Source organism: Canis lupus, chromosome 12, assembly GCF_003254725.2.
Source record: "Canis lupus dingo isolate Sandy chromosome 12, ASM325472v2, whole genome shotgun sequence".
Classification (NCBI taxonomy): Eukaryota; Metazoa; Chordata; class Mammalia; order Carnivora; family Canidae; genus Canis; species Canis lupus.
In genome coordinates this window covers 9,963,603-9,988,703 of record NC_064254.1, presented here as the reverse complement: position 1 = coordinate 9,988,703, position 25,101 = coordinate 9,963,603, and the positions used below count along the sequence as shown (strand labels likewise).

The 25,101-nt window shown below is 40.4% G+C and overlaps 2 protein-coding genes and 1 long non-coding RNA gene across 22 annotated transcripts in view; 1 reads left to right on the top strand and 2 right to left on the bottom strand.

The window, feature by feature from the left end:
* The window catches only part of LOC112641559 (adenylate cyclase type 10-like), a 43,362-nt gene extending 38,397 nt beyond the window's left edge, over positions 1-4,965 (bottom strand). For 4 of the 7 annotated variants that reach the window (XM_025418715.3, XM_025418712.3, XM_025418713.3 and 1 more), the window contains exons 1-2: positions 4,590-4,738; positions 3,713-3,856 (exon numbers count right to left, since the gene is read on the bottom strand). The gene's annotated coding sequence lies outside the window, so the exon portion shown is untranslated. Of the gene's footprint in view, positions 1-3,712; positions 3,857-4,589 lie in introns of all 7 variants that reach the window. The other 3 variants (XR_003124701.3, XM_025418720.3, XM_025418719.3) reach the window with 3 other exon arrangements.
* Positions 4,966-7,713: 2,748 nt separating this feature from the next.
* Positions 7,714-25,101, bottom strand: part of NFYA (nuclear transcription factor Y subunit alpha) — a 32,635-nt gene continuing 15,247 nt past the window's right edge. For 11 of the 14 annotated variants that reach the window (XM_025418698.3, XM_025418695.3, XM_025418694.3 and 8 more), the window contains 7 exons: positions 21,011-21,142; positions 20,673-20,778; positions 18,602-18,768; positions 17,314-17,487; positions 16,376-16,477; positions 9,018-13,640; positions 7,714-8,166 (listed from right to left, as the gene is read on the bottom strand). In XM_025418698.3, the coding sequence (XP_025274483.1) occupies positions 13,587-13,640; positions 16,376-16,477; positions 17,314-17,487; positions 18,602-18,768; positions 20,673-20,778; positions 21,011-21,142 (735 nt within the window). In that variant the 3' untranslated portion in view covers positions 7,714-8,166; positions 9,018-13,586. The remainder of the gene's footprint in view (positions 8,167-9,017; positions 13,641-16,375; positions 16,478-17,313; positions 17,488-18,601; positions 18,769-20,672; positions 20,779-21,010; positions 21,143-25,101) is intronic. The other 3 variants (XM_025418702.3, XM_049092088.1, XM_025418704.3) reach the window with 1 other exon arrangement.
* LOC118350420 (uncharacterized) lies at positions 8,964-17,123 on the top strand. The gene is made up of 3 exons (XR_004804188.2): positions 8,964-9,099; positions 11,895-12,186; positions 16,954-17,123. It is a non-coding gene; the product is annotated as an uncharacterized LOC118350420 (long non-coding RNA).

Below are 25,101 nucleotides of genomic sequence, written 5' to 3'. Positions count from 1 at the left end.
ACCGTGATACCAAAACCAGATAAAGATACCACCAAAAAAGAAAGCTATAGGCCAGTATCCCTGATTAACATAGATGCAAAAATTCTCAACAAAATACTGGCAAACCGAATCAGTAATACATTAAAAATATTTCACCACAATCAAGTGGTATTTATTCCCAAGATGCAAATCTGGTCTAATATTCACAAATCAACATGATATATCACATCACTAAGAGAAAGGGTAAAAACCATATGATGAAATATGAAATATGAAAAAATATCTGACAAAGTACAACATCAATTTGTGATAAAAGCTCAACAAAGTAGGTTTAGAGGGACCATCCCTCAACATAACAAAGGCCATATATTAAAAAAAAAAAACACAGCGAACATCATTCTTAATGGGGAAAAACTGAGAACTTTCCTTCTAAGGTCAGGAATAAGATAGGGATGTCCATTTTCACTACCTTTATTCAACGTAGTGTTAGAAGTCCTAGCCACAGCAACTGGACAACAAAAAAGAATAAAAGGCATCCAAGTTGGTAAGGAAGAAGTAAAACTATCACTATTTGAAGATGACATGATACTATAAAACCCAAAACACTCCACCAAAAACCTATATGAACTGATAAATGAATTCAGTAAATTTGCAGGACATAAAATCAATGTGCCGAAATATGTTGCATTTCTATACACTAATAATGAAGCAGTAAAAAGAGAAATTAAGAAAACAATCCCATTTACAACTGTACCAAAACCAGTAAAATACCTAGGAATAAACCTAATGAAAGAGGTCAAAGACCTGTACTCTGAAAACTATACAACTGATGAAAGAAATTGGAAGAGGACACAAAGAAATGGAAAGACATTCCATGCTCACAGATTGGAAGAACAAATATTATTATGTCTATACTACCCAAATCAATCTATAGATTTAATGCAAACCTCATCAAAATCCTAACAGCATTCTTCATAGAACTAGAACAAATACATCTAAAATTTGTATGGAAACTTAAAAGACTCTGAACAGCCAAAGAAATTTTGAAAAAGCAAGCAAAGCAGGAAGTATCACAATTCCAGGCCTCAAGTTATATTATAAAGCTGTAGTCATCAAAACAGCATGGTACCGGCACAAAAACAGATGATCAATAGATTAGAATAGAAAAGCCAGAAATAAACTCACATTTATATGGTCAATTAATCTTGGACAAAGCAGGAAAGAATATCCAATAGGAAAAATACAGTCTCTTTCAACAAATGGTATTGGGAAAACTGGTCAGCTACATGTAAAAGAATGAAACTGGACCATTTTCTTATACCATATACAAAAAATAAACTTGAAATGGATTAAAGACCTAAATGTGAGACCTGAAACTATAAAAATCTAGAAGAGAGCACAAGCAGTAATCTCTCTGACATTGGGCATGCAACATTTTTCTAGAAATGTCTCCTGAGGCAAGGGATACAAAAGCAAAAATACACTATTGGGACTATATCAAAATAAAGAGTTTCTGCACAACCAAGGAAACAACCAACAAAACTAAAAGACCATCTATGGAAGGGGAGAAGACATTTGCAAATGACATATCTGATAAAGGGTTATTATTCAAAATATAAAGAACTTACACAACTCAACATCAAAAAACCCCAAATAATCTAAGAAAAAATGTGAAGACATGAATAGACATTTTTCCAAAGAAGATGACGAACAGAGACATGAAAAGATGCTCAACATCACTCATCATCAAGGAAAAGCAAATCAAAACTACAATGAGGGGCACCTGGGTGGCTCAGTGGTTGAGTGTCTGCCTTTGGCTCAGGTCGTGATCCTGGGGTCCTGGGATCAAATCCTGTGCATTAGGCTCCCCATGGGGTGCCTGCTTCTCCCTGTGCCTATGTCTCTGCCTCTCTGTGTGTGTCTCTCATGAATAAATAAATCTTTAAAAAAACTACAATGAGATATTACTTCACACCTGTCAGAATGGCTAAAATCAAAAACACAAGAAAACAAGTGTTGGGGAGGATGTGGAAAGAGGAAACTTCTTGCACTGTTGGTGGGAACAAATACAAACTGGTGCAGCCACTGTGGAAAATAGTATGGAGTTTCCTCAAAAAGCTAAAAAGAGAACTACCCTATAATCTGGCATAGTGTGATTACTACAAAAAATACAAAAACACTAACTCAAAGGGATACATGCTCCCCTATGTTTATAGCAGCATTATTTACAATAGCCAAACTATGGAAGCAGTCCAAGTGTCCATTGATAGATGAATGGATAAAGAAGATAGGATATACATGTATACAATGGAATATTATTCAGCCATAAAAACAATGAAATCTTGCCACTTGCAGCAACATGAATGGAGTTAAGAGTATAATGTTGAATAAGTCAGAGAAAGACAAATATGTGATTTCACTCATATGTGGAATTTAAGAAACAAAACAAATGAGCACAGGGAAAAAAGAGAGGGAAAAAGCCAAACCAAGAAACAGACTGAACTAGAGAGAACAAACTGGTGGTTATCAGAGTGGAGGTGGAAGGATTAAATAGGTAATGGGGTTTAAGGAGGGCACTTGTGAAGAGCACTGAGTGATGTATGAAATTGTTGAATCACTATATTGTATACCTTAAACTAATATAACACTGTATGTTAATTATACTGGAATTAAAACAAAATTTAAAAATTCTTGATTTCACCTATATATCTATCTACACCATTTTCCTCCAGTAGATAACTTTTAGTAGCTTCTTATGTATCTTTCCAGTGTTTATACAAACATGAATAAGAAAAATTCTTTTTTCATCTTTATATAAAAAGTAGCATACCAAACACAGTGCTTTGCATCTTGCTTTTTCTCAGTTATATTTTGAAGATATTGTTATATCAGAATCTCTTTTTCTAAGTTGCAGAAAATCAGGCAGCCTGGGTGGCTCAGTGGTTTAGCGCTGCCTTCCGCCCAGGGCTTGATCCTGGAGACCAAGGATCAAGTCCCACATCGGGCTCCTTGCATGGAGCCTGCTTCTCCCTCTGTGTCTCTGCCTCTCTCTCTCTCTCTGTGTCTCTCATGAATACATAAATAAAATCTTAAAAAAATAAAAATAAAAACTAAGTTGCAGAAAATCTTATTGAGTAGACATATTGTTTATTCAACCAGTCTCCTATAGATTTTCAACCTTTAATTACAAACCATATTGCAACCAATAATCTTGTACCTATAATACTTCATACATATTTAGGTATAACTGTAGGATAAATATTCAGAAGTGGGACTGCTAGGTTGAAGAATAAATGCGTTTGGAATCTCAACAGAGATTACCAAAATTATTCTTCATAGAAGTTGTACTGCTCAACAGCAGTTGTACTCCCACCAGCAGTATGTATGGGTGTTTATTCCTCATTGCCTCATCAACAGTGTGTGCAGCATCTGAATTTTTGGTATCTATAGGTGACAAATAATCTCAATGTACTTTCATTTGGCATTTTTCTTATGAAATTGAACATCTTTTCACATGTAAAAAGATGTATTTCTTTATCTATATGCTATTAATTCATGTGCTTTCCCACATTTCTCTTAAAATGTTAGTCTTTTATTGATTTCTAGGTGTTTTAATATTCAATCTTTGTGTGCATGGTATAAGTCGCAGATATTTTTTTTCCAGGTTGTCATTTATATTTTGAATTTTTTAGTTTTTTTTTTTTTAATCGATCACTCTTTTAGTAGCAACTACCTATCTTTAGCTGCAGATCCTGGCCTTCTCTGGTATGGTAGATCCCAAATTTCTCCTGTATCTCCAGACTGCATTTTGCCACCAAGGTAATGATGTCACTGAGTTGATTCTGTTTCACTGTCCAGAGTGCCAGGAGCACATTCCCTGCAGACACACAAGACAGGTTGACAGGATGACAGGTATCTGGATTTACCTGATCCGGACAAAGCCCCCAGTGATGCAGAAGATAACATACAAGGTGTCAGGCAAGGTTCCTTGGCCCTGTATATTATGCTTGGTTAAAAAATTGCCTTAGAACCTCAAAACCACTCATCATAAAAAAAAAGACAAGATAGAAGCTGAAATGTTCCCAAAATTTAAGAATATTTTTGATAATCTTTCCTCCACCAGTATACAGAATGGGAGGGGCACTAGCTAAGAGGTATTAAAATGTAGGTTCATGTTCAAATATAATTTCAAGGGTGGATTAATTAATTTTAAATTTAAAAAGAGTCCAACTCTGTGGCATATAACTGTTTTCTTTACCGTTCTCTTCTCTTTCTCCAATCTGACTCCTCCCTAGCTTATACATAGCTTTGCTTAAGAGCAGAACTAGGTTTCTCATTAGTTTTCTCATGCAAACAAATGCTTTATAGGCATTTATTTTTCTGCCATTCAATTAAGCAAAATGTAAAGCACATGTGAACTTAATATGAGCAAAGTATTTCTATTAGATGGAGAAAAACTTTGAGGCAATGACTGTGTCTTTATCTTTGTTTCCCTGGGGCCTGGTACATATTAAATAAACAATACTGAATAAGCAAATAAGCCAAATCCCACCTAAATGTAGTCGTCCTCACCTATAGTCTCTTAAATATTCAGAAAAACTGAAAAATACCTGTGATATTTAGGATATCTCCCCCAAAACACAGCACATCTGAAATCAAGTAGAGAGAGGAAAATGCATAAAAAATAAGACATACTAGATCATGGAAGAATTATATGTATGATCAAAAGAATGGCCTGCTGAGTTTTCCCTCATATGTTCTCTGGTCTGTTTGCTCCCTCCAAAGCTCAGACTCTTTCCTTTCCTTTAGCTTCTCCCCAAATTTGTCAATATCTATATCCAGCTTAAAAAAAAAAGATTTTATGTATCTCTTCATGAGAGACACAAAGAGACAGAGGCAGAGGGAGAAGCAGGCTCCATGCAGGGAGCCCGATGTGGGACTCGATCCTGTGACTCCAGGCTCACACCCTGGGCCGAAGGCAGGCCTCAACCACTGAGCCATGCAGGAGTCCCTATATCCATCTTTTTGAAAATGAAAGACATACTCCTGTTCTCTTTAAAGACACTCCACTAGGCTCTGGATCCTAGCCCCTCCCATCTTTTCAAGAACTTCACTACCCTTAACTCCTCTCTACTGGATCATTTGCATTAATATCTTAAAAAAGAAAAAGAAAACACAAAGTCAAACTACCTATTCTTGACTCTACCTTCTCTTGCTATTAACTCCATTTTTAGGCTACAACCCAGCAAAAACATTCTCAAGAGTTGGCCATATACAATTTGTTCCTCATTTCCTATTCACTCTTGTTTTCTCTACCATTCTCTTCTCTGCTTTCTCCAATCTGACTTCCAACTCCATCACTTCACCAAAATTTATCAAGATCATCAACAGCATTCACCTTACTAAATTCAGTATTTTTCTCACAGCATTGTACTTTATACCTATTCACTCTTGTTTTCTCTACCATTCTCTTCTCTGCTTTCTCCAATCTGACTTCCAACTCCTTCACTTCACCAAAATTTATCAAGATCATCAACAGCATTCACCTTACTAAATTCAGTATTTTTCTCACAGCATTGTACTTTATACCTTTTTTTAAAATTTTTAAAATTTATTTATGATAGTCACACACACACACACACACAGAGAGAGAGAGAGAGAGAGAGAGGCAGAGACATAGGCAGAGGGAGAAGCAGGCTCCATGCACCAGGAGCCCGACGTGGGATTCGATCCCGGGTCTCCAGGATCGCGCCCTGGGCCAAAGGCAGGCGCCAAACCGCTGTGCCACCCAGGGATACTTTATAGCTTTCATATCGAACCTGGCCAGCCTCAGCCTTCTTTTCCTAGAGACGCTACTCCTTCGGCTTCAAGAACACCACAATATCCTACCTAACTGGCTGCTTTACAGTCTCTTTTGTAGGTTCTTTATCTCTAATCATAATCAATGCTGGAGTCCCTCAAACCTCAGTCTTAGGCTCATTTTCTTTACTTACACCCTTCTCGTGTAGAGTCAATCAGTTCCTAACTTTAAGTAACATCTTTAGGCCATCAACTCACTTTCTGTCTCTAACAGGGGTCTATTCTCTGAGCTCCAGCCTCAATCATACCTACTGATTTCATTTCTCCATTTGAGTGAATTATTGACATCTCAAACTCAGAATCCTTTATTTTCTTTCTCAAAGCCCAATCTTGCCCATCTCAGTGACACCACCACCAAGTCAGTTATGAAAGTCAAAAAAATCTTGAGGGAGAGTCGCTTTCCTCACTACTTCCTACTGATGTCAATATATCAGCAAATCCTGAAAAACACATTTCAAATCATTCATCTCCTTATGGTTCTCCTGTCTTATCTCTAGACCAATGGTTTCTATCTTGGCTGTAACCTTGACTTCAACATTGGAATAGCCTGGGAACTGAAAAAAAATCCTTATCCCTGGGCCTACCCCAAGGTATTCTGATTTAATTGGTCTGGAGTAAAGCCTAGACATCAGGATTTTTAAAAACTTCCTGAGTGGTTATCTATTGTGCTGCCAAGGTTGAGAACCACTATCCTAGAGCAAATCAGCATCATCTCTCCACAGCTGCTACAACTGCCTCTTCTAGCTTCCATTCTTACCACCTGCCCTCCATCAGCTCCCTATAATCCAATCTCCATGAGGCAGTTAAAATGAGCTTTAAAAAATGTAAATCAGATCACATCATCCCCTTACCAGAACCTTTTAACAGTTTCCCTTTGAACAAAAATATATAACCCAACCTCCTTACGGCCTACAGAGTATGATGATCTCCAGTCTCACCTCAAGCCACTCTTCTCCCTGTTGGCTATACATTCGCCACACTGGTTGTCTTAGTTCCTAGAACAAGCCAAGCTTCCTCCCGTCTCAGAAGCTTTGCACTTGGCATTTTTCTGCCTGAAATACCTTACCCCTCTTCACAATATGTTCCTCTCATCCTTTATGTCTCAGCATAAACACTTGAGAGGAGCCTCCTATGATCACCCTAACAGAGAAAATTTCTCATTCTACGATTCTTTTTTACTATTACACCCTATTTGTTTCCTTTGTAAAATATATATATAATCTGTAATTCTCTTGTTTGCTTATTGTATCTCCCACTGGAGATAGTGGAAGGATCTAGTGGAAACTCCTGGGGGGGGGGGCGGATTGTGTCTTATTTTCGCCTGTATTTCTAGTACCCAGCAGTTCCTGGTGTTGTATTACATATATAATTTCTTTCCCTTTCATCTAAACCTGATGGGAAAAATTTAAAGACCTCTTATAACTGGGTTATAAGGGGTTAAGGGGTGAATCAAATAAACAAGTTCCTTAAGGGGATTCCACAAAGTAAGAATTCTGGTGAATTCAGAGACAGAATCAGAGACATGATTGTATGGGTGCTGTTAGTGAGGGAAGGGACTATGACATAAGTACTAAAGGTTTCAGGACCAGAGTAATTCTGTTGGATGGGTCTAACTAAAGTGGAAGCTCCTCAAGAGCAAATGTTTTTGCACACTCTGAACCTTTTACAGTACATATCATAGAGTATGTTCTCAAAACATTTACTGCACATGTAAGGGGCTGTTTTTTTTCTTCTTCCCCAGATTAGACAAATTTCTACAAGCTGAACACATGGCAGAAAAAATGAAGAAAACACTCATTCCTACTTCACAGGATCAAAATAAAATAACAGACTGGAAAGATGTCTATGAACACATAGGGGCGGGCACACGCTGAGTTACTTTTAGAAGAGACAACCTGAGGAATACTTTATTTTGAAATAAAACCCAAACATGCAAAGTAAAAATTACAATCAGTTTGTTGCCTCCCCTTTCTGAACACTGCGTCCACTTCAGGATGTGAGACCAGATAGAATGGCAGATACAGGCAAACAAAACAAAAACAAAAACCTAGCCTGTTGGTAGCAGTAAGAAGAAATAAAAGAAACAAAAGATGAGTAACACTGAAGGCGTAACCCTTTAGTATCTTTTCAAGTAGCCCAGGCCTCCTCCTGTTGTTACAGACGCTCGCTCGCTCGGGGAAGCCCGGCACCACGCCTCCTGGCTTCCCTACAGTGGTCACTCACGCTCCACGATGTCACTAATGTAACAGCTGAAGATGCGGGCCAGTTTGTCCATGTCACGTTCCGACTTGCAGCTCAGGCTGCACCTGTCCATTAGTGCTGTGAACCCTAGCCGACAAAACAGAGATGGCGTTAGCGGCGGATCCTGACTTTCAGGCCCTGTTCCACTTCGCGCATCAGGGCCAGGGGAAAGAAGCAGACGTCCTCCGGAGGAGTGAGCGAGGTCCTCGCCCTTTAACAAGCGTTAGTACTTGGGGCCGGGCTGGCTGCTGCCTCCTCCGGGAGCCCAGAAAGCCAGCCCTCCCACACACCCCCCTGCGTTTCCAGGAGCTGCACAGCAAGAGTCACCCACAAGCACCCCATTCCTCTCCAGCCAGTCACCCCGTTTCTGCCGTACCCTCGGGAGCTCCCTGGCCAAGGGAGGAAGGAGGGACGGAGAAACCAGTGACGAGGGGGCATGGATGAGAGCTCCATGGAGGGCCCGGGAGGGTGAGCTCCTCCGGGGCAGGTGCCTTCGGATCCGTGACACAAACTCCACCAATATTTAAGGGAGTGAGTCTCGAAGAAGCTGCCGGATCTCTTAATTTCTAGAGCCGCGGCGGGCACACACTTAGGGACCCAAAGAAGAAATTAATTGAGCGGGGGGGGGGGGTGGAGGGGGAGGGAGGAACTGGCTGAAGCAGGATGCGAACTGGGAGAAAACTTGGGCTCAGGGCCTGCAGGGCGGCCCCGCGAAATCGCTGCCTTTTTCTGAGTCTCCTTCCGTTTCCCAAGTGAACTCCGGGGCTACGCCAGACGATCCCTGTAGGCGTCCTCGCGCTCCGAAAGGGCCCCTCCCGGCTTCCCGAGGCGGCGGCGGCGGCGTCCGCCCGGGTCTGTAACCGCCGCGTCTGTAACCGCCAGAGCCCCGCCCCGACGGCCCCTCGGGCGGGGCGGGAGAGCGACGCACCGCCCCTCACCCATCACGTGAACGCCGAGGAGGACGCCCTGGGCTGTGGCCAGCTCGGGTTCCGGTCCCCGGGGCTTCCTGAACACCAGCAGGTCGGGAAGCAGCGCCGCCAACCGGGCCTCCATGGGCCACAGAGGCGGCGCTGCCGCCGGCTGCTCCCCGGTCGCCATAGCGGCGGCGGGGTTGCCCGCCAAGCTACCGGAAACGGGGGTCCTCCGCGTGGCAGCCAATCCGCAACGACGGCCCCGGCGGGTCCCGCCCATCAACCAATCAGTGCGGGGCTCCTCGGCCGCGGGCCCCGCCCCAGCTGCCTCGCGCCGCCTGCGCGGGTGCCCAGGCCCGGAGAGGGAGCAGGCTGGGGGGGGGGGGGACAGGTGCGCAGGCGTTTTCGAAAGTCAAGAGGACGCTTAAAAATTTGGAATCGTGAAGATGCTTCTGCAATAAAACAGATTATTTCAGATAGTGCCAAGAGACGGGTCTTCTATCACCGGGGTGGAATGCTGGCTCACCTCTGAATTTCTAAGGGCAGCGTTCGATTAGATCTGACAAAGGCAACCTCAGTATGGTTTTTAAATTTAATACCCTTAGGCTAAGGGTATTTACGGGTCAGTCCCTTAACTGTTACGGAGTTTCTTCTATTTCTTTCATCTGCCAGGACGGGTCTATAGGGTGTCTCCCGAGAATGCTCCTGGCGTTGCTTTGCTCTAGTTCCAGCTCCGGGTTCCCTGTGTGGTGATGATTGGCTTATCTAAGGTTGCCCGTCAGTTGCTCAGATTGTTGGGAGAATTCACATTAGTAACACGATGAGTGTGTTGTGGATTTTTAGCAATCAGGAAAGTATCCGTGTTTGTACTGCAGAAATAAAAACAAAACCTAAAAACCACAGCTTCACCGTCTTTAGTTTTACAATATCCAATCGATGCTGTTTCAGTGATAACTGACGTGACAATGTGAGGGTTTGGGAGCGAACAGTCCAAAACAAATTCTTGAGGTGTCTTTCGTACAGAACAGGTGGTTTATTAAAGCACAGTAACAGGACCATGAGCAAGAGCTGCACTGGGGTTGTGGGGAGTCGCTGATTGTATCAAGTTGGGAGGGTGTTAGGTATAGTTCAAGTCTCTAAGAAATTTGTTAGCAAGGTTTCCAGGAACGTGAGGGGCCATTTATTACATCTACCAAAATCCTAAGTCATGAGACCCTTCAGATGTATATCAGTGGGCCGTATGCTTGGGGGATGATTGCCAACGTGTATCTTGGGGAGTAGCAATAAAAGCAGTTTAAAGGAATTTTTATATGTTAAAGGAGATTTACAAGATCCTGGAGGTTGGGCTAATGTCAAACTAAGGCTGCGTTTTCCCTTAGCAAAGTATTAATATCTAGGCAGTTGAGTTCCTAGAAGAAGGTCACTTTGCCTGTCTCAAGTGCTTGTCAATGGACTGTAAGTCGTAAGGAAGTTTTAACTTTTTTTCTCTATTGCTTTGACCTTTGTTCTCTACATCAATAACTAAAAAGCTTATTTTGCTTGTAGAATTACTTTATCAAATTCTGGTAAACATTTCACTAGTGAGACCATATACAGGATCAGTGCACAGGTGACAAAATACCTCCTCAGTAGGGTGGAGGGCCAAAAGGGAAGAAAAAGACAGGAAGGGCAATATACAACTGGAAGGCCTGGACACTACAAGTTTGACACTCTTGTCTACAGTGGTCCCATGTCTGTCTACAAAGATCATGATTTCAGTATTATAAACACAACCTAGAACCCAAGGAATGTCAAAATTCAAATCATTTTTTAGTTATTTTTACAAATTTATTTTAAAAAATAACAATTGCAGTGACATCAATGATCTGTCATTTGTACTCCCCCTACTGCTGGGAGAAAAACCTATATTGTTGAGTCCCAAAGGAAAATCAAGACATTATTATCAGGCACCCAACAGCCAGAAAAAGCTCTGTTGGTCCAGTGGTATAGACACTGACATGTTCAATGTACCAGTGCAATTAAAATATATACATTTACAATTATCTTGTCAAAAAGAGCACTCAGGAAGTGAAGTAACTATGCATTGAACCAATTATTCACTCATCCATTCACTCTTTCTGCATCTATGATGTCATCACTACAGTCACAAGGACAAATAAAAGAACTTCTAGTAACAAAGAAAAAGTCCAAATCTCAAACCCCCCACTTTGTGGGTTATTATGGTGTGCTAAAATGGCCAAATAAAAGGGCCATGAGCTATCTGAAATGCAGTGACAAAATGACAACTGAAGCATTTCATTTCAAACAAAACACAACTCAAAACTTATGGAAAAAAAAAAAAAACACCTGCAACAATATGAGGTTGATATTACTATGTACAAACTTACAGACACAAATAAATAGCATTTTAGAACTGCTGTTGGCTTAGATCTGAGAACTTTCTTTCTGAGCTCTGCATCTTAGAGACTCCTAAACACACCAAGGGATAGAAATTTCTCATTGTTTTTAGTGAACTATCATCCAAAAAACTTGGGCCCTACTGAATAAAGCCAGGGTCTGAAACTTAAAGAGCCAGAAATTTCTAGTGAGCCTACTGAAGGGTTGGCCTCTCCTGACATCTAAAGATAGGACAGATGATACCAAGGACTAGGGAAATACTTCACTTCTTGCTTTCTTTGCAAAGCTCTGTACCTGTTTCTATCATTACTATTATTTCCCTTTGTGATATTTTCTTCAGAGGGTTTATTTTCTTTTCCCTCTTAATATGATGAAAGTGAAATCACACAAAGTGCCAATCCTTACTCCTGGTATTTAAATCAAACCCAAGTGATCTTCAAAAGAATTACATCTTCCTTGTTTCTAGAGAAGGAAGCAACTCTTTTTGAAATATCTTTATTCCCCCAGCTTCAACATCCAGCAAAGAGAGAGATTTCCAAGGCACAGTCCATCCTGGGAACTGTGGCCCAATGCTTGACCCTGCAGGCATCACCATTACCAACCAGCAGCTTATCCCCAGAACATGGATGCAATGTAAAAACCTTTCTGCTGTACAAGGCCTATGTAGAAAAGGGAAAACATGGAAACTGGCACCGAAGAATCAGCTGCCAGGGGAAGAAAGCGAATGTTCGCTCTCTGGGTCCAGCACAGAACAAAGTGCTGCAGGAGAGAAGCCAACACATTCTCCTTAAAACTTGAGGTGAGTTGGAATACGTCCAGGAGAGTGTGATTGAACAATGCTTTCCAGACAGAAACTGTCAAAGAGCACTTCTCAGACTTCTCCCTGTCCATGCTTGTTAAAAGGTTAAAGTATAAATGTAAATTATTCTTTTCATCTTAATGATCCATCCCAGGCATCCATCCATTGGAGAATCATGCTACATGACAAACATGGGTGTGTGTGTGTGTGTGTGTGTGTGTATATATATATATATATATATATATATATATATATATATATACACTACTTTCTTCTCCTGCTAGACTGAAACATGTGTGAACCCTTCTCTTCCCCACAAATGGTGTCATAAAGCCTATGATTGAAAATCTCTAGGGGCACCTGGGTGACTCAGTCAGTGGAGCATCTGACTCTTGATCTCAGCTCAGGTCTTGATCTCAGGGATGTGAGTTCAAGCCCTGCACTGGACTCCACGCTGGGTGTGCAGCCTACTTAAAAAAACAAAACAAAACAAACAACCCCTCTAGTTTGGCTTTCTGTTTAGGAGTTACTACAAATGTCCTCAGCACTTCAGCACAGAAGTTGTTCTATGGTTTTGTTTTCTACTTAGGAAAGGCAGTTTCAAAGGTCCAGTACCCTCTAAATTGTCTTTAAAAGTAGCAGAAGCAAGAACTATGGTCCAGATGATCTGTCAGCAGACAGACAAACAGACCACAACTTGTCAAAGCTTTAAAAAAAGAGAGATTCAGCAATTTCTATTTTTAATGCTGGAGTCTTTTGTCATCTATCCCCAGAGTTAGCTTTTTCTTGGCTGGAGTCCAAAAATAACAATCTATCATCTGGGTAGACAGAGATTCCTATTATTACCACAGATTAGATGAATGTATCTCAGAGAATTTATTGTTTCCATGTCATGAGATGGAGCTGCCTTGCTTGGAAGCCACCTCTGAATACAAAGTGTCCAGTGAGTCAGCCTGAGATCCCCCATCAGAGGATAGATGCTGCTTAGATTCCATGGGAAGGAGTGGGCGTAGGCTTCCCTGATTGCAGTCTTGGTTGAGAAGGTTATTCTCCCCTGCTAAGATGGCTGGCTGGCTTCAGAAGCCAACATAAGTGCTGTGTGTGCACTTACGTGCACCGGTCCCTTGCATCATCCTAATCCATGAAATGTCAATGTCATCAACAGTCTGAAATAGGTCCTGTCTGAAAGGGCGAGACAAAGGCTTGCAACTTCAATTTGCCAGACATCGCTGCAATTATAATACTGAGCCACTTATTAAAAACTAAGTGGTTTCTGTCCTGTAGAAAAGGGCAGCACGTAATCGTCAGTGTCCCATCGGAAGAGGTGATCAATTTCCTGGAACAGTGGGAAGCAGTGGCGAGGAACATGACCTTGATCTGCTCCATCACATGGCCTGGGGTTAGGACACTCGGATGATCTGTGTCATTGCTTCTTCATCTGCTTGGTTTGGATCCTAAAGACAAAGAATAATAGTGATTAAAATCCTCTGCAGAAGTAATAGGGAACTCAAGGCTCTAACTCCTCCTCATCAAGGAGGAATACATACAATTTTGCTAAATACACCAAAGGCCAATAATGCATCTAAGTCTACCTACATGGATTAAAATGCAGCTCCATAAGGAAAGAAGAAATAACAAACCTTTGCATAAAAGGACTGTTAAGTCCAGCCTGGCATTCCATTTCCAAGCACTCCAGAGTTGACAGTGTATCTCTTTCCTAAGAGAACCCTGTGTTGTACTTTACCTTTCAAGTTTAAGGGTCCTGAGGTGGCCAAGACAAATCATGTCATGCTTTATTTTTGTGTGATGGTTTTCTGATCATATTTAAATACTAAGCACTCAGTATTTAGGCCGGAAAGGACATTGGCCTTTATTTTAATGCACTCATTTTGTAGGTAAATCCAAAGCCTAGATGGATAAAGTGATTTGCCTGGACTAGAGTGAAAAAAGTTAGTCAGCAACCCAGCAAGAAATAACACCCAAATCTCTTGGCTCCCATTTAACCTTCTTTCCACTAAATTCTGCCTGCTGCCTCCCACTTAAAACCTGCAGTGTTAAGACAAGCATCAGTCCTTTGAAACTTTTTCCAACACTCCACAATATCCGCCTTTAGTTCCTCCACACCAAGGCTCTGAAGTTTCAACTGATGGGATCTAAGAAAAAGCTAAAAGATTTCTGGAGGTGGTAGGACTGCAGTGGGGTCTTGAACAATGAATAAGAACAATAACCAGCATTTACTGAGGCCTCAAAATAATAATGTGCTACGTAGGTGTCCAATGTAGCTTACTGCACAAAATCCCCACAATGGTCCTATGAAGTATCAACAACAGCAGCCTATTTCACAGGTGAAGGAACTCAGGCCAAAGGAAGCCAAGTACCTTGATCAAAATCCTATTGCTAGCACACAGAATTAGGAGAGTTCCTAGCATTACATCCATAGATGGCACTCTAGATCCAAATACCGCCGGAACAGATGATGAGAAAGCAGGGGCTCCCAGACTACAGGTAGGAATGAATAGCACTAAAAAAGGAATTTGTGCTCATGTGTGGAAATACTGAGGATTCCCAGTCTGACACTGAAAGGGGTGAGGAGGCCAAGCTGCTTGGATGTCATACAGAAACAGCTTGGGATCTGATGCAGTAAGAAATGAAAACCAACATGATTTAAAAAACACTAGCTTATAAAAACTGATTTGACAACAGTGTAAGTGAGATATAATGGTCACACAGAATAAAGTATCAGGAAATGAGAGGAATCTAAGAATTCAACAAACATTTACCAAGTGCTTGTTCTGGACTGGGCATTATGCTAAGTCCAGTCAATACAATGGAGAACAAAACAACTCTCTACTCTCTACACAGCTAACAGTCTAGTGAAGAAGGCACCAACTGCACAATTACACAAATAAAACAAGTTGACTATTTTGATGCTCAAGAAGAAAAGGAAGATATGAAAAAATGAGGTGCAAGAGATCTACCCTGGCTCTAGCCTCAGATTTAAACCAAGACCTGAAAGGTACAAAAGATCCAATCACACAAGAAGATGGAAGTGAAAAGCTTTAGAGATTAGCTATTTTCAAGACAAAGGTCCTATGGCAGGAGACAGACCAATGAACAGTACAGCAACAGCATAAAGACCAAGAGCAGGAGGAAATGAAGCCAGAGGTAGGCAGGAGCTAGATCACACCAGTGCCTTTTTGGCCATTGATAAGCACTCAGGATTTTAGTCTATGTGCATGTGGGAAATGGCAGGCATGGAAGTGGTTTAAGCAGGATGGTGATGTGAGATGACACACATTTTAAGAAGACCCCAGGAAGATGTGCAGAATGGATGACAGGAGCATAAGAATGGGAGAAAGGATACCAATAGGCAGCTGTTACATAAACTGAAGCAAAAGAAGAGAGGATTTTTCCAGGCTGATGTCAGTTGGAAGGGAAAAAATGAAAACTGATTCAGATTTTATTCTAAAGGTAAAACCAAGAGGACTTTTTCAAGAATTGAACAATTCAAGCTTTAGCAACTCGGTGGATAGACAGGTCACTCATTGAGATAAGTGACTGGTTGAGGGATAAAAAAATAGAATAAAAACCAAGACTTCTATTTTGGAAATACTGATTCAGAAATGCTGATAAGTATAATCAGCGGAATCAGATGTAAGAATCAGTGAAGAACAGCAGTTACAAATACATTCTGGAATTACACTGGCTTTAAATTTCAGGTGCACCATTTTATTAGTTATTTTTACCTTGGGCAAACTACTTAACCTCTCTAAGCCTCAGATTCAACTGAAAAATGGAAATAAGAATTCTCACCTCATGGGGCTTGAGGTTGCTCTAAAGATTCAATGAAAATAAAATGCTTATGGTAATGGCTGGCACACAGCAGTTAAGTGTTAGCTGCTGCTGGTCATGCTATTATACTAAAGAAACCATAAAACTTTTAAAACAAAGAAAAGTGAGAACTCTAAGAAGGAATTAATAGTAACAACTGGCAAAGATGAGGAAGAAAAAAGGCCACTGGACTGAACACCTATAGTGCTTTAAGGTCAAAAGGAATCTAAGAGACACAACATTGCATTCAACTAGAGAATGTAATTAGTCTCTGGTGTGAAAGTAAGAAGAGGACTCTGAATGCTCTTCCCAAGAAAATACAAGGCAAGAAGAGAAGAATAAAATGTATCATACTCACCTGCATATGGGGACTATCCTTTTCCTTTGGAGAGAAAAACCGTCCACCTTCACCACGCTTCCGAGCCATGGCGTGACGGTGCCGAGACTCATGCAGGTATTTCTAAAAAACCAGAGAAATAAATAAAGGTACTAGTTGGAACCAGCATGGTTATCTCATGCACAAATCCTCTTCTCTGAAGTTCAGGGAAGCTATCATCAGAGCCACCAGGGGCAATTATAACTGTGAATTATGGAAAAAGAGTAAACTATAGGCAGCAGCTGAACTGTGTATTAACTACCATAAAAATCTAAGTGCTAAACGGATAATAAAGATTCCTCAAAGGTGTAGCAACAATCACTATCTATACTTCTCTATCCCCTCTCCTTTGCTTCAGTAACAGACCAAATTTTAGTTGAGCAAATGGCAGTTCAGTAAAAAAAAAAAACAAACACACAAACAAAAAACCAAAAGCCTGCATTTCCTGGCCTCATCTGCAGGTAAGTGGCCATGTAATAAAATTTTGGCTAATGAGATTTATAGAGCTTCATGAAAGTTTCCTTGAGGAAGAATGCTCTTCTTGTTCTCTTTCTTCCTAGGCTGGAACCCAACCCATCATCCTGGACTGTAACTAGCATACTAAGGCCATCAGAATAGTGACATCAGAGGAGAGAGGATCATAAGAACTGACCGTGGAAATGGACTACCAGCCCAGGACAATCTCTCTCCAGACTTTTTTTATGTAAGAAAAAAAATAAACTCTTTTTGAAGCCACTGTTACGGTTTTGTTATTGTAGCTGCGGCCACACGGAATGATGACAAATGCTAACTTTAACAAAAGATAACTTCTATTTACTTTCATTTGTTTGGAAGGTGCTCAAGGAGACAAACCATATAAAAGGTAATTTCAAAAGTACGTCCCTGCCCTTTCTCTTTCTTCTTTCAGTTGTTATACACACCCTTCTTTCCTTTGGAATTTTCCCTTCCGCCTCTAGTTTAGCCCGGGCTTGCCTCCTCTTTAGTATACGGTGGTACTGTTTGGCATTCACATAGAGAGGCTCTTCTTCGAGCATCTCTGCCCCAGGGAGAGGAATTCTTTGGATAGCAGGTACAGAGCCAGCACCAGGCACCATCTGTGTGAAGAGAAAACCACAGGTTATTAAATAGTGGCATATAAGACAAAGGAAACTATTTCTTGGCCCCTATTAATTATTTTTTCTAAATGCTACAAAGAGTAGCTTTTATAGAATACTTAGTTAAATGCAGATTCCTGGAGAACATTAACACTCAAGGTCTGCATTTTAAACCAACATTCCAGAAGATTTTGTCATAGGGAGCCAAGGAGCCCCACTGACGAATGTCACAACCATGTCCAAATTCTGGTCCACCTATGTATGGCTCCATTTCTAGGAAAGTCTGCTGCCATCTAATGGTCAGGAAGAGTAATTATAAATAATGAAACAGTACAAAGGTAGGTTGGCAGAGATTGACCCAAATGCTTATGGTTACATAATTTAATTAACTACTTACTGATTCAATCCTAATTTTTCTAAACAAACTAAAACTAAAAACACCATACTAAATGTAAGAGGAAATCAGTAACAGGTTCCCAAGCCCCATTCCCTTCCCAACTATGATGTGTTGAATGGATGTTGTTTTCTTCTGGTAGCTTCCTCCACCTCTGTGCGCAGGCTTCTATTACTTGTCCTTAATTTACTCATTTTAGGTACTGTGCACTGACATCCAATTTGGACAGGAGGACTTGGCCTCTGCTCACACCACTACTCATCTCTCCTTCCCTATTTTCCCAATGTCTTTGTAGCATACATTTTTTTTGGTTTCTTTATTGATTGCTATCTAATTTTGAGCTTCTTATTTCACTCACTGTGGGCAATTTATTTCCCATTTCCCAAAGATTAGTAGTCTATGTCTTCATTATTTGAATTCTGAATAAAATTATTCAAAAGCAGGTATTTCTGTTTATCCTCTGCTGTATCTCTAGCACCTAGAATAGTCCCCAGCACATAGTAGGTGCTCAGAATGAATTATATAGTTCAATGTAATGTTTCTTGCAAAAGCAGACCTCTGTAAGTGCCTTAAGGATCAATTTGATCCCAAGGGGTCAGCATTTTCAATAAGCTTTATGAAAGACATCAAGTTGCAAGTCCAAAAAAATATTCAATGACAAAGAAATATACAGAAAGATAAATGACAGAGAGTGGTAAGGTGAAGAATGCATTTTCTTACCATGACCATCCCTCCTGAATTGACCACATTGCCTGCCACTGGTAGTGTCACAGTGACAGTCCCCTGCCCACTGCTGGTTGTGTTGGTGTTGGCTCCTGTCTGAACAATCTGTGCTCCTGCCAAACTGGCTGCTGGGATGGTGATCATGCCTGAAACAGGGACTGTAACTTTAAGAAAATAAAACATAAAACAAACAAAAAACAGGTACACAGAAAGAAGGGAACACAGTTAGTCCCTCTTCTATCTGGCACACACTTATTTACCCTGGAAAAGCATACTAAACAGCACAAAGGGAGAGCCTCTCCTACTCTCTGCCTGGTTTGCTGCATGTAATCCAAGTAATCACTATCTTTGATTTTCTATTCACTATCTGGGTTCCAGATCTGATAAAATTATCCTTGAAGTGGATACCTCCCTGGGTATCCCAATAATAGCTTTCAATGGCTGGTGAGAAAGTTTGGAGGCCTCCACTTCTAAGGGTCAATCTGACTTCAGCTGTACCCACTGTTCTTATTTACAGGAATAATCTGTTGAGGATGAAAGTTTTATAAATATCATAAATATATAATTTATTTATCCTAAATTGGTAATGCCTCAAACTGTTGTAGAAATAAAATTTAAGGGGATCCCTGGGTGGCTCAGCGGTTTGGCACCTGCCTTTGGCCCAGGGCGTGATCCTGGGGTCCTGGGATTGAGTCCCCCGTCAGGCTCCCAGCATGGAGCCTGCTTTTCCCTCTGCCTGTGTCTCTGCCTCTCTCTCTCTCTATCATGAATAAATAAATCTTAAAAAAAAAAAAAAAAAAAGAAAAAGAAAAAAAAAAGAAAATTTAAAATTCAACTAAACACTTTGGTTTGAGCCCCTGCCTGGGCTCAATCCAGTTCAAGCCTCCTCCTGAATCACAGGAGCACACACTTACTGTACTCACTGGAGCTTGTATACTGCTAATTTTAATCAGAAGTCAACTTTTTTTCTTTTTTCTTTTTTTTTGAGAGAGCAGGTGTGTATGTAAGTGGGGGTGAGGAGTGGGCAAGAAAGAATCCTAAGCAGGTTCCACGCCCAGCTTGGAGCCCAATGTAGGGCTTGATCTCATGACCTGAGCCAACTGACTCAGCCACCCAGGTACCCCTCATAAGTAAAACTTTTACTCCTACTCTGAGATGTCCTTTCCCAATTTATTTTTTTTTTAAAGTTTTTTTTTTAAGATTTTATTCATTTATTCATGAGAATACACAGAGAGAGGAGAGAGAGAAGCAGAGACACAGGCAGAGGGAGAAGCAGGCTCCATGCAGGAAGCCTGACGTGGGACTCGATCCCGGGTTTCCAGGATCACACCCTGGGCTGCAGGCAGCGCCAAACCGCTGAGCCACCGGGGCTACCCTCCTTTCCCAATTTAGTTTTCTGACAGATGCTTCCAAAAGCTCTCAAGTTCAGTTTGAGCCACCTCCTCTTCTCTGAAGTCCATTCTCCTCCCAAGTCAGATTTCATTGCTCCTATATTTATGCATTATCTATTTCTAGAACACACCTCTATAAAGGCTCTGCACTGCATTTATTTGGTCACATATATATCTCTCGTAATAGATTAGAGGCTGAGAAGAAAATTTCTTTCTTAGTGAAGTGCTGCATACATAGTAGGAACATAAGAAGTCTTTTGGGCAAAAATTAATAATAAAGTGGACAAGAAAAAAAAAACAGAAGAAAAAAAAAACCTGTAAGTAGCAATGAGACTAAATGCCAATTTGACTTTGATCTCTCTCTTCCACTACCAATAATACCAATAATAAAACTATTTCCAATCTTCTATTTCTAAATATTTTTCCCCCAGAAAGGCTCAAAAGCTTAAATAAATCTCTAGGACCAGCCTTTTCACAACCACTGTAGGTATGCCTAACAAATGTTACCAATACTGGTCACGTATGAATGACAACAAAACAATCAATGAAGATTTAAAAAGATTTTGTTTAAAAGTATGTTGTGCAGAGGTAACCACAGTATTTCTGAAGCAGTCATTTGCTCCAAGGATAAAAGAGGTGCCCCTCAAAGTCCTACAGAAATGGACAGGCACACTTACCTTGCTGTAGAATGGTGCCGTCTGCATTAACTGGCTGATAGACAATAGTCTGCCCTTCAGCGGTCTGTGCCACCTGCTGTCCCTGGACAGCAATCTGCTGCTGTGTCTGAAGGAAATAGATCATGACAATTTAATAGACTCCAAAGCTACCACAAAGGACCCCTTCTTTTTTTTTTTTTAAAGGACCCTTCTTTTTAAGAAAACAACAACAATAACAACAATAACATTTTTGATATTTTCTTTCCCTATTTCTACTACCTGGGAAGTATTTGGCTCAGCTGTCTGACCCTTCCAAATCAGCTGACAGTGCTCTTGTGTTGACAGAGATAAGGAATTACCTGGGTCTGGCCAGCAGTGACTGCTGTCTGGGGTTGCTGGATGATGATCTGCTGGGTCTGACCCTGCTGGCCCTGCACCTGCACAGCCTGCCCACCCTGGATCTGAATCTGTCCAGGTGGGACCAATTGTATCTGTGCAAGAGAACACAGAGAAAGGTTAGTACCCTGCTGGCACTGGTTTCTTTCGGTCCTGGAATCTTAGTTACCCAAATTCCTTTAGAAAACAAGAAAGGCTCTGAAGAGGAAAAAAAATAATCTCATTCTGCTCTCTATTATAAATTAGACATAAGTGGTTTTTCATCTACAAAACAATGGGGGAATTTTAGCTGCTGCCTAGATACAGGATGATTTAAGGAATCAAAGTCAGTTTTAAAAAAGATGATATATAACCATGCTGGCATGAGACTCTTTTTTAGTTTCTAACACTAGAGATTTGTCAATTTTATTATTTTCAAAGAACTTTTATTTTTATTTTCTCTATTGTTTTTCTACTATTTCATTTTTCCCCCTTCTTTTGGCCAGCTTTGGCCTTAATTCAGTCTTTTTCTATTCCCTAAGTCTCCAGGTTAAGTTGTGGGTTGTCAATCTTTCTTATTTTTTAATGTAAGCACTTACAGCCATCAACTTCCCCCTCAACACTGTTTTTGCAATGTCCTATTAGTTTTGGTAATGTTTGGTCTTTGTTTTCATTCATATTTTCTAATTTCTCATGTAATTTCTCCTTTGATCCACTGATTATTTCCACAGATTTGTTAATTTTCCACTTTTATTTCTATTGTTGATTTCTAACTTCATCCCACTGTGAGCAGAGAAGATACTTTGTATGCAGTTTGAGACTTACTCTGTGACCTGACATATGATCAATCTACTGAATATATTAGCCCACTGCCTTCTGGCCTCCAAAGTTTCTGATAATAAATCTGCTAAAAATCTTATTGAGTATCCCCTGTAGGTGACAAGTCACTACTCTCTTGCTTTCATGGTTCTCCATGTATGGCTTTTAAGTTTGATGATAATGTGTCTTGCTGTGGGTCTCTGAGTTCATCCTAATGTCTTTCCATCAAATTTGGGAAATCTTCAGCCATTATTTCTTCAAACATTCTCCCTGCCCCGTTCTCTTTCTCTTCTGAGACTCCCACAGTGCATCTATTGACACACTTGATAGTGAACTCAGTTTCCTTAGGCTCTGTTCACTTTTTTCCAAAGTTTTTTCTTTCTGTTCCTCAGACCCAATCAATTCCATTGCCTTATCTTCAAATTCGTGGATTCTTTCTCCTATCTGCTCAAATTTGCCCTGACTCTAGTAAATTTTTCATTTCCATTAGTGTGCTTATCAGTGCCACAGTTTCTTTTCAGGTTTCCTATCTCTTTATTGATATTTCCATTTTGTTCCTACACTGCTTTCCTGACTTTTTCAACATCTTCTTGTAGTTGAGCATCTTCAGGACAGTTATTTTTAAAGTGCTTATCTTAGCAAATCTTTTTTTTTTTAAACAGCAAATCTTTTTAAGGATAGCCTCTATTGATTAATTTTTTCCTCTGAATGGGCCATACTTTCCTGTTTCTTCATATGCCTTACAATTTTTGTTGGAAACTGCGTATTAAGTCAAAAAATGTTATAGTTGTGACAATCAGATTCTTGCCCTTCCCAAGGTTTAGTTATTGTTTTGACTGTTGCAGGCAGTCTCTGTGCCAAAAAAATCAGACTAAGGCATAAAGGTAAGACTTTCTCATGTCTTTTCTGTGCCTGTCTGTCCCCAAGAATGTGCAGTCCTTTTCTGATTTTCCCATATATTCAGCTTCTTTTGAGAAGGGTGTTGGCTCTCAAAGGGTGAAAAAGAGAAAAAAGAAGGGGGCAGGGAAGGCTGTTGGCTTTTTATAATTCTCTAGGAGTCCATCACTTCTGCTGGAGGGAGAGGGACTTACAACAGCGTGGGAAGTGTGATGATGGATGACACAGGCTGCCTGCCTCCTTCGCCTGCACCTTCAATCAGAAGCAGCCATCAGTGATCCCTGATTTTGGAGGATAGGTCCATTTTGCTCACCCTGGCTCCTATTAGCTGCCCACATAAGCTGCTTTAAGACCTGCATGCCGGCAGGCTGGGTGGCTCAGCGGTTTAGCACCGCCTTCGGCCCAGGGCGTGATCCTGGAGACCCGGGACAGAGTTCCACATCGGGCTCTCTGCATGGGGCCTGCATCTCCCTCTGCCTGTGTCTCTGCCTCTCTCTCTCTCTCTGTCTCTCATGAATAAATAAATAAAATCTTAAAAAAAAAAAAAAAAGACCTGCATGCAACTGCCTGCTAGGGTGCTAGGTAGCTGCTATTGTGCTAAGTGCTCAAACTTACTGAAATTACCTTCAACAGAAGTCTATGCTTTCTCCTAGAAGTAAAAAGCTTTCAATAGACTCCAGAGTCCCCAAATAGTTTATGTCAGACAGATTTTGCCAATGCAATTACTGGGTAGGTGGGGAGACAGATTCCTGGTATGTCTTGTTCTGCCATCTCCCCAGAATCCTCTACCTGGGTCTTGACTACTTTTTCCAAATACTTGCCTCATGGTTGACATTTAGATAGTGGCTAATACAAAAATAAGTGAACAAATTTATTTAGTTATCTGAATCTAATTCCTATCTGGGTTTCAAACAGCAAAGAATACCTATTATTAGTCATTAGGGTTTCCTTTTCCATCTATTCATATTCTTTGCCCATTTTTCTACTAGATTATTATTTTTGTATCAATACATAAATATTTTTCAAGTACTTTGGATACAATCCAAGTTATGTGTGTTAAAAAAATACCTTCTGCATATCTGTACCTTGTCTTTTATTTATATTTTGATATATACAAATTTTTATTTTAAAAAAGTCACATCAATTTGGTCTTTATATCTTTAAAAAAATCCTTTTATACCCTATGACATAAACAAAATTCTCCTGTAAATAAAATCAAAGTTTGTTTTTTTTTTTAAAGATTTTATTTATTTCATGAGACACGGAAAGAAAGGCAGAGAAATAGGCAGAAGGAGAAGCAGGCTTCCTACAGGGAGCCTAATGCAGGACTCGATCCCAGGACCCCAGGATCATAACCTGAGACAAAGGCAGACACTCAACCACTGAGCCACCCAGGTGCCCCTAAAATCTAAGTTTCTAAGTATGCTTTTTTACATTTAAACCTGCAAATCTACCAAGTATATGAGTATATAGTATGAGTATGAGAAAACCATGTTTTCTTTTTCTATGTCATTCTTAGACAACTTCTTCCCTGATATTTCATACTATTTTTGTTATATATCAACTTTCAATATTCCTGGATTTATTTCTTCACTCTACTTTGGTTCCCCTGTCTGTATTAAGCCAGGGACCTTAACCTAAAGTTATACACAGATTTAGCATATATCTGGACACCTGTACCTTTTCTACGGGGATACAGATTTCAGTGGAATTCTAATATAGAGCATGCAATAAACAAAACAAAACAAAACAAAACAAAAACAGGTTAAGGAGTACTCTTCTAAAAGAAATGGTTATTCAAAAAACACTGATAAAAAAAACACTGATGAGAAGCAACTTCTAGTAAAAAAGGGATTGAAACCTTAAACATTTTTTTTTTAATTTTTATTTATTTATGATAGTCACACAGAGAGAGAGAGAGAGAGAGAGAGGCAGAGACACAGGCAGAGGGAGAAGCAGGCTCCATGCACCGGGAGCCCGACGTGGGATTCGATCCTGGGTCTCCAGGATTGCGCCCTGGGCCAAAGGCAGGCGCCAAACCGCTGCGGCACCCAGGGATCCCCAACCTTAAACATTTTAAAGGATGCAATGGATTCATACCTAGAGCTTTATACATATTAACAGAAAAGAATCTCTTCAGCATGGTTTGATTAGTTACAGTCCTACTTGGAGGGAAGGGAATGAAAGAAATAACCCTTTCAAAGTCTCCTAAAGACCAAAAAAACCTCCCCATAAAATCAAAGAATTTAGAGCTGGAATGAACCCTAAACATTACTTGATATAAAAACTTCATTTTTGGATGAGAACACAGATAATCAAATGACTTGGCCAGGATCAGAAATCTTGTTTAATGGCAGAC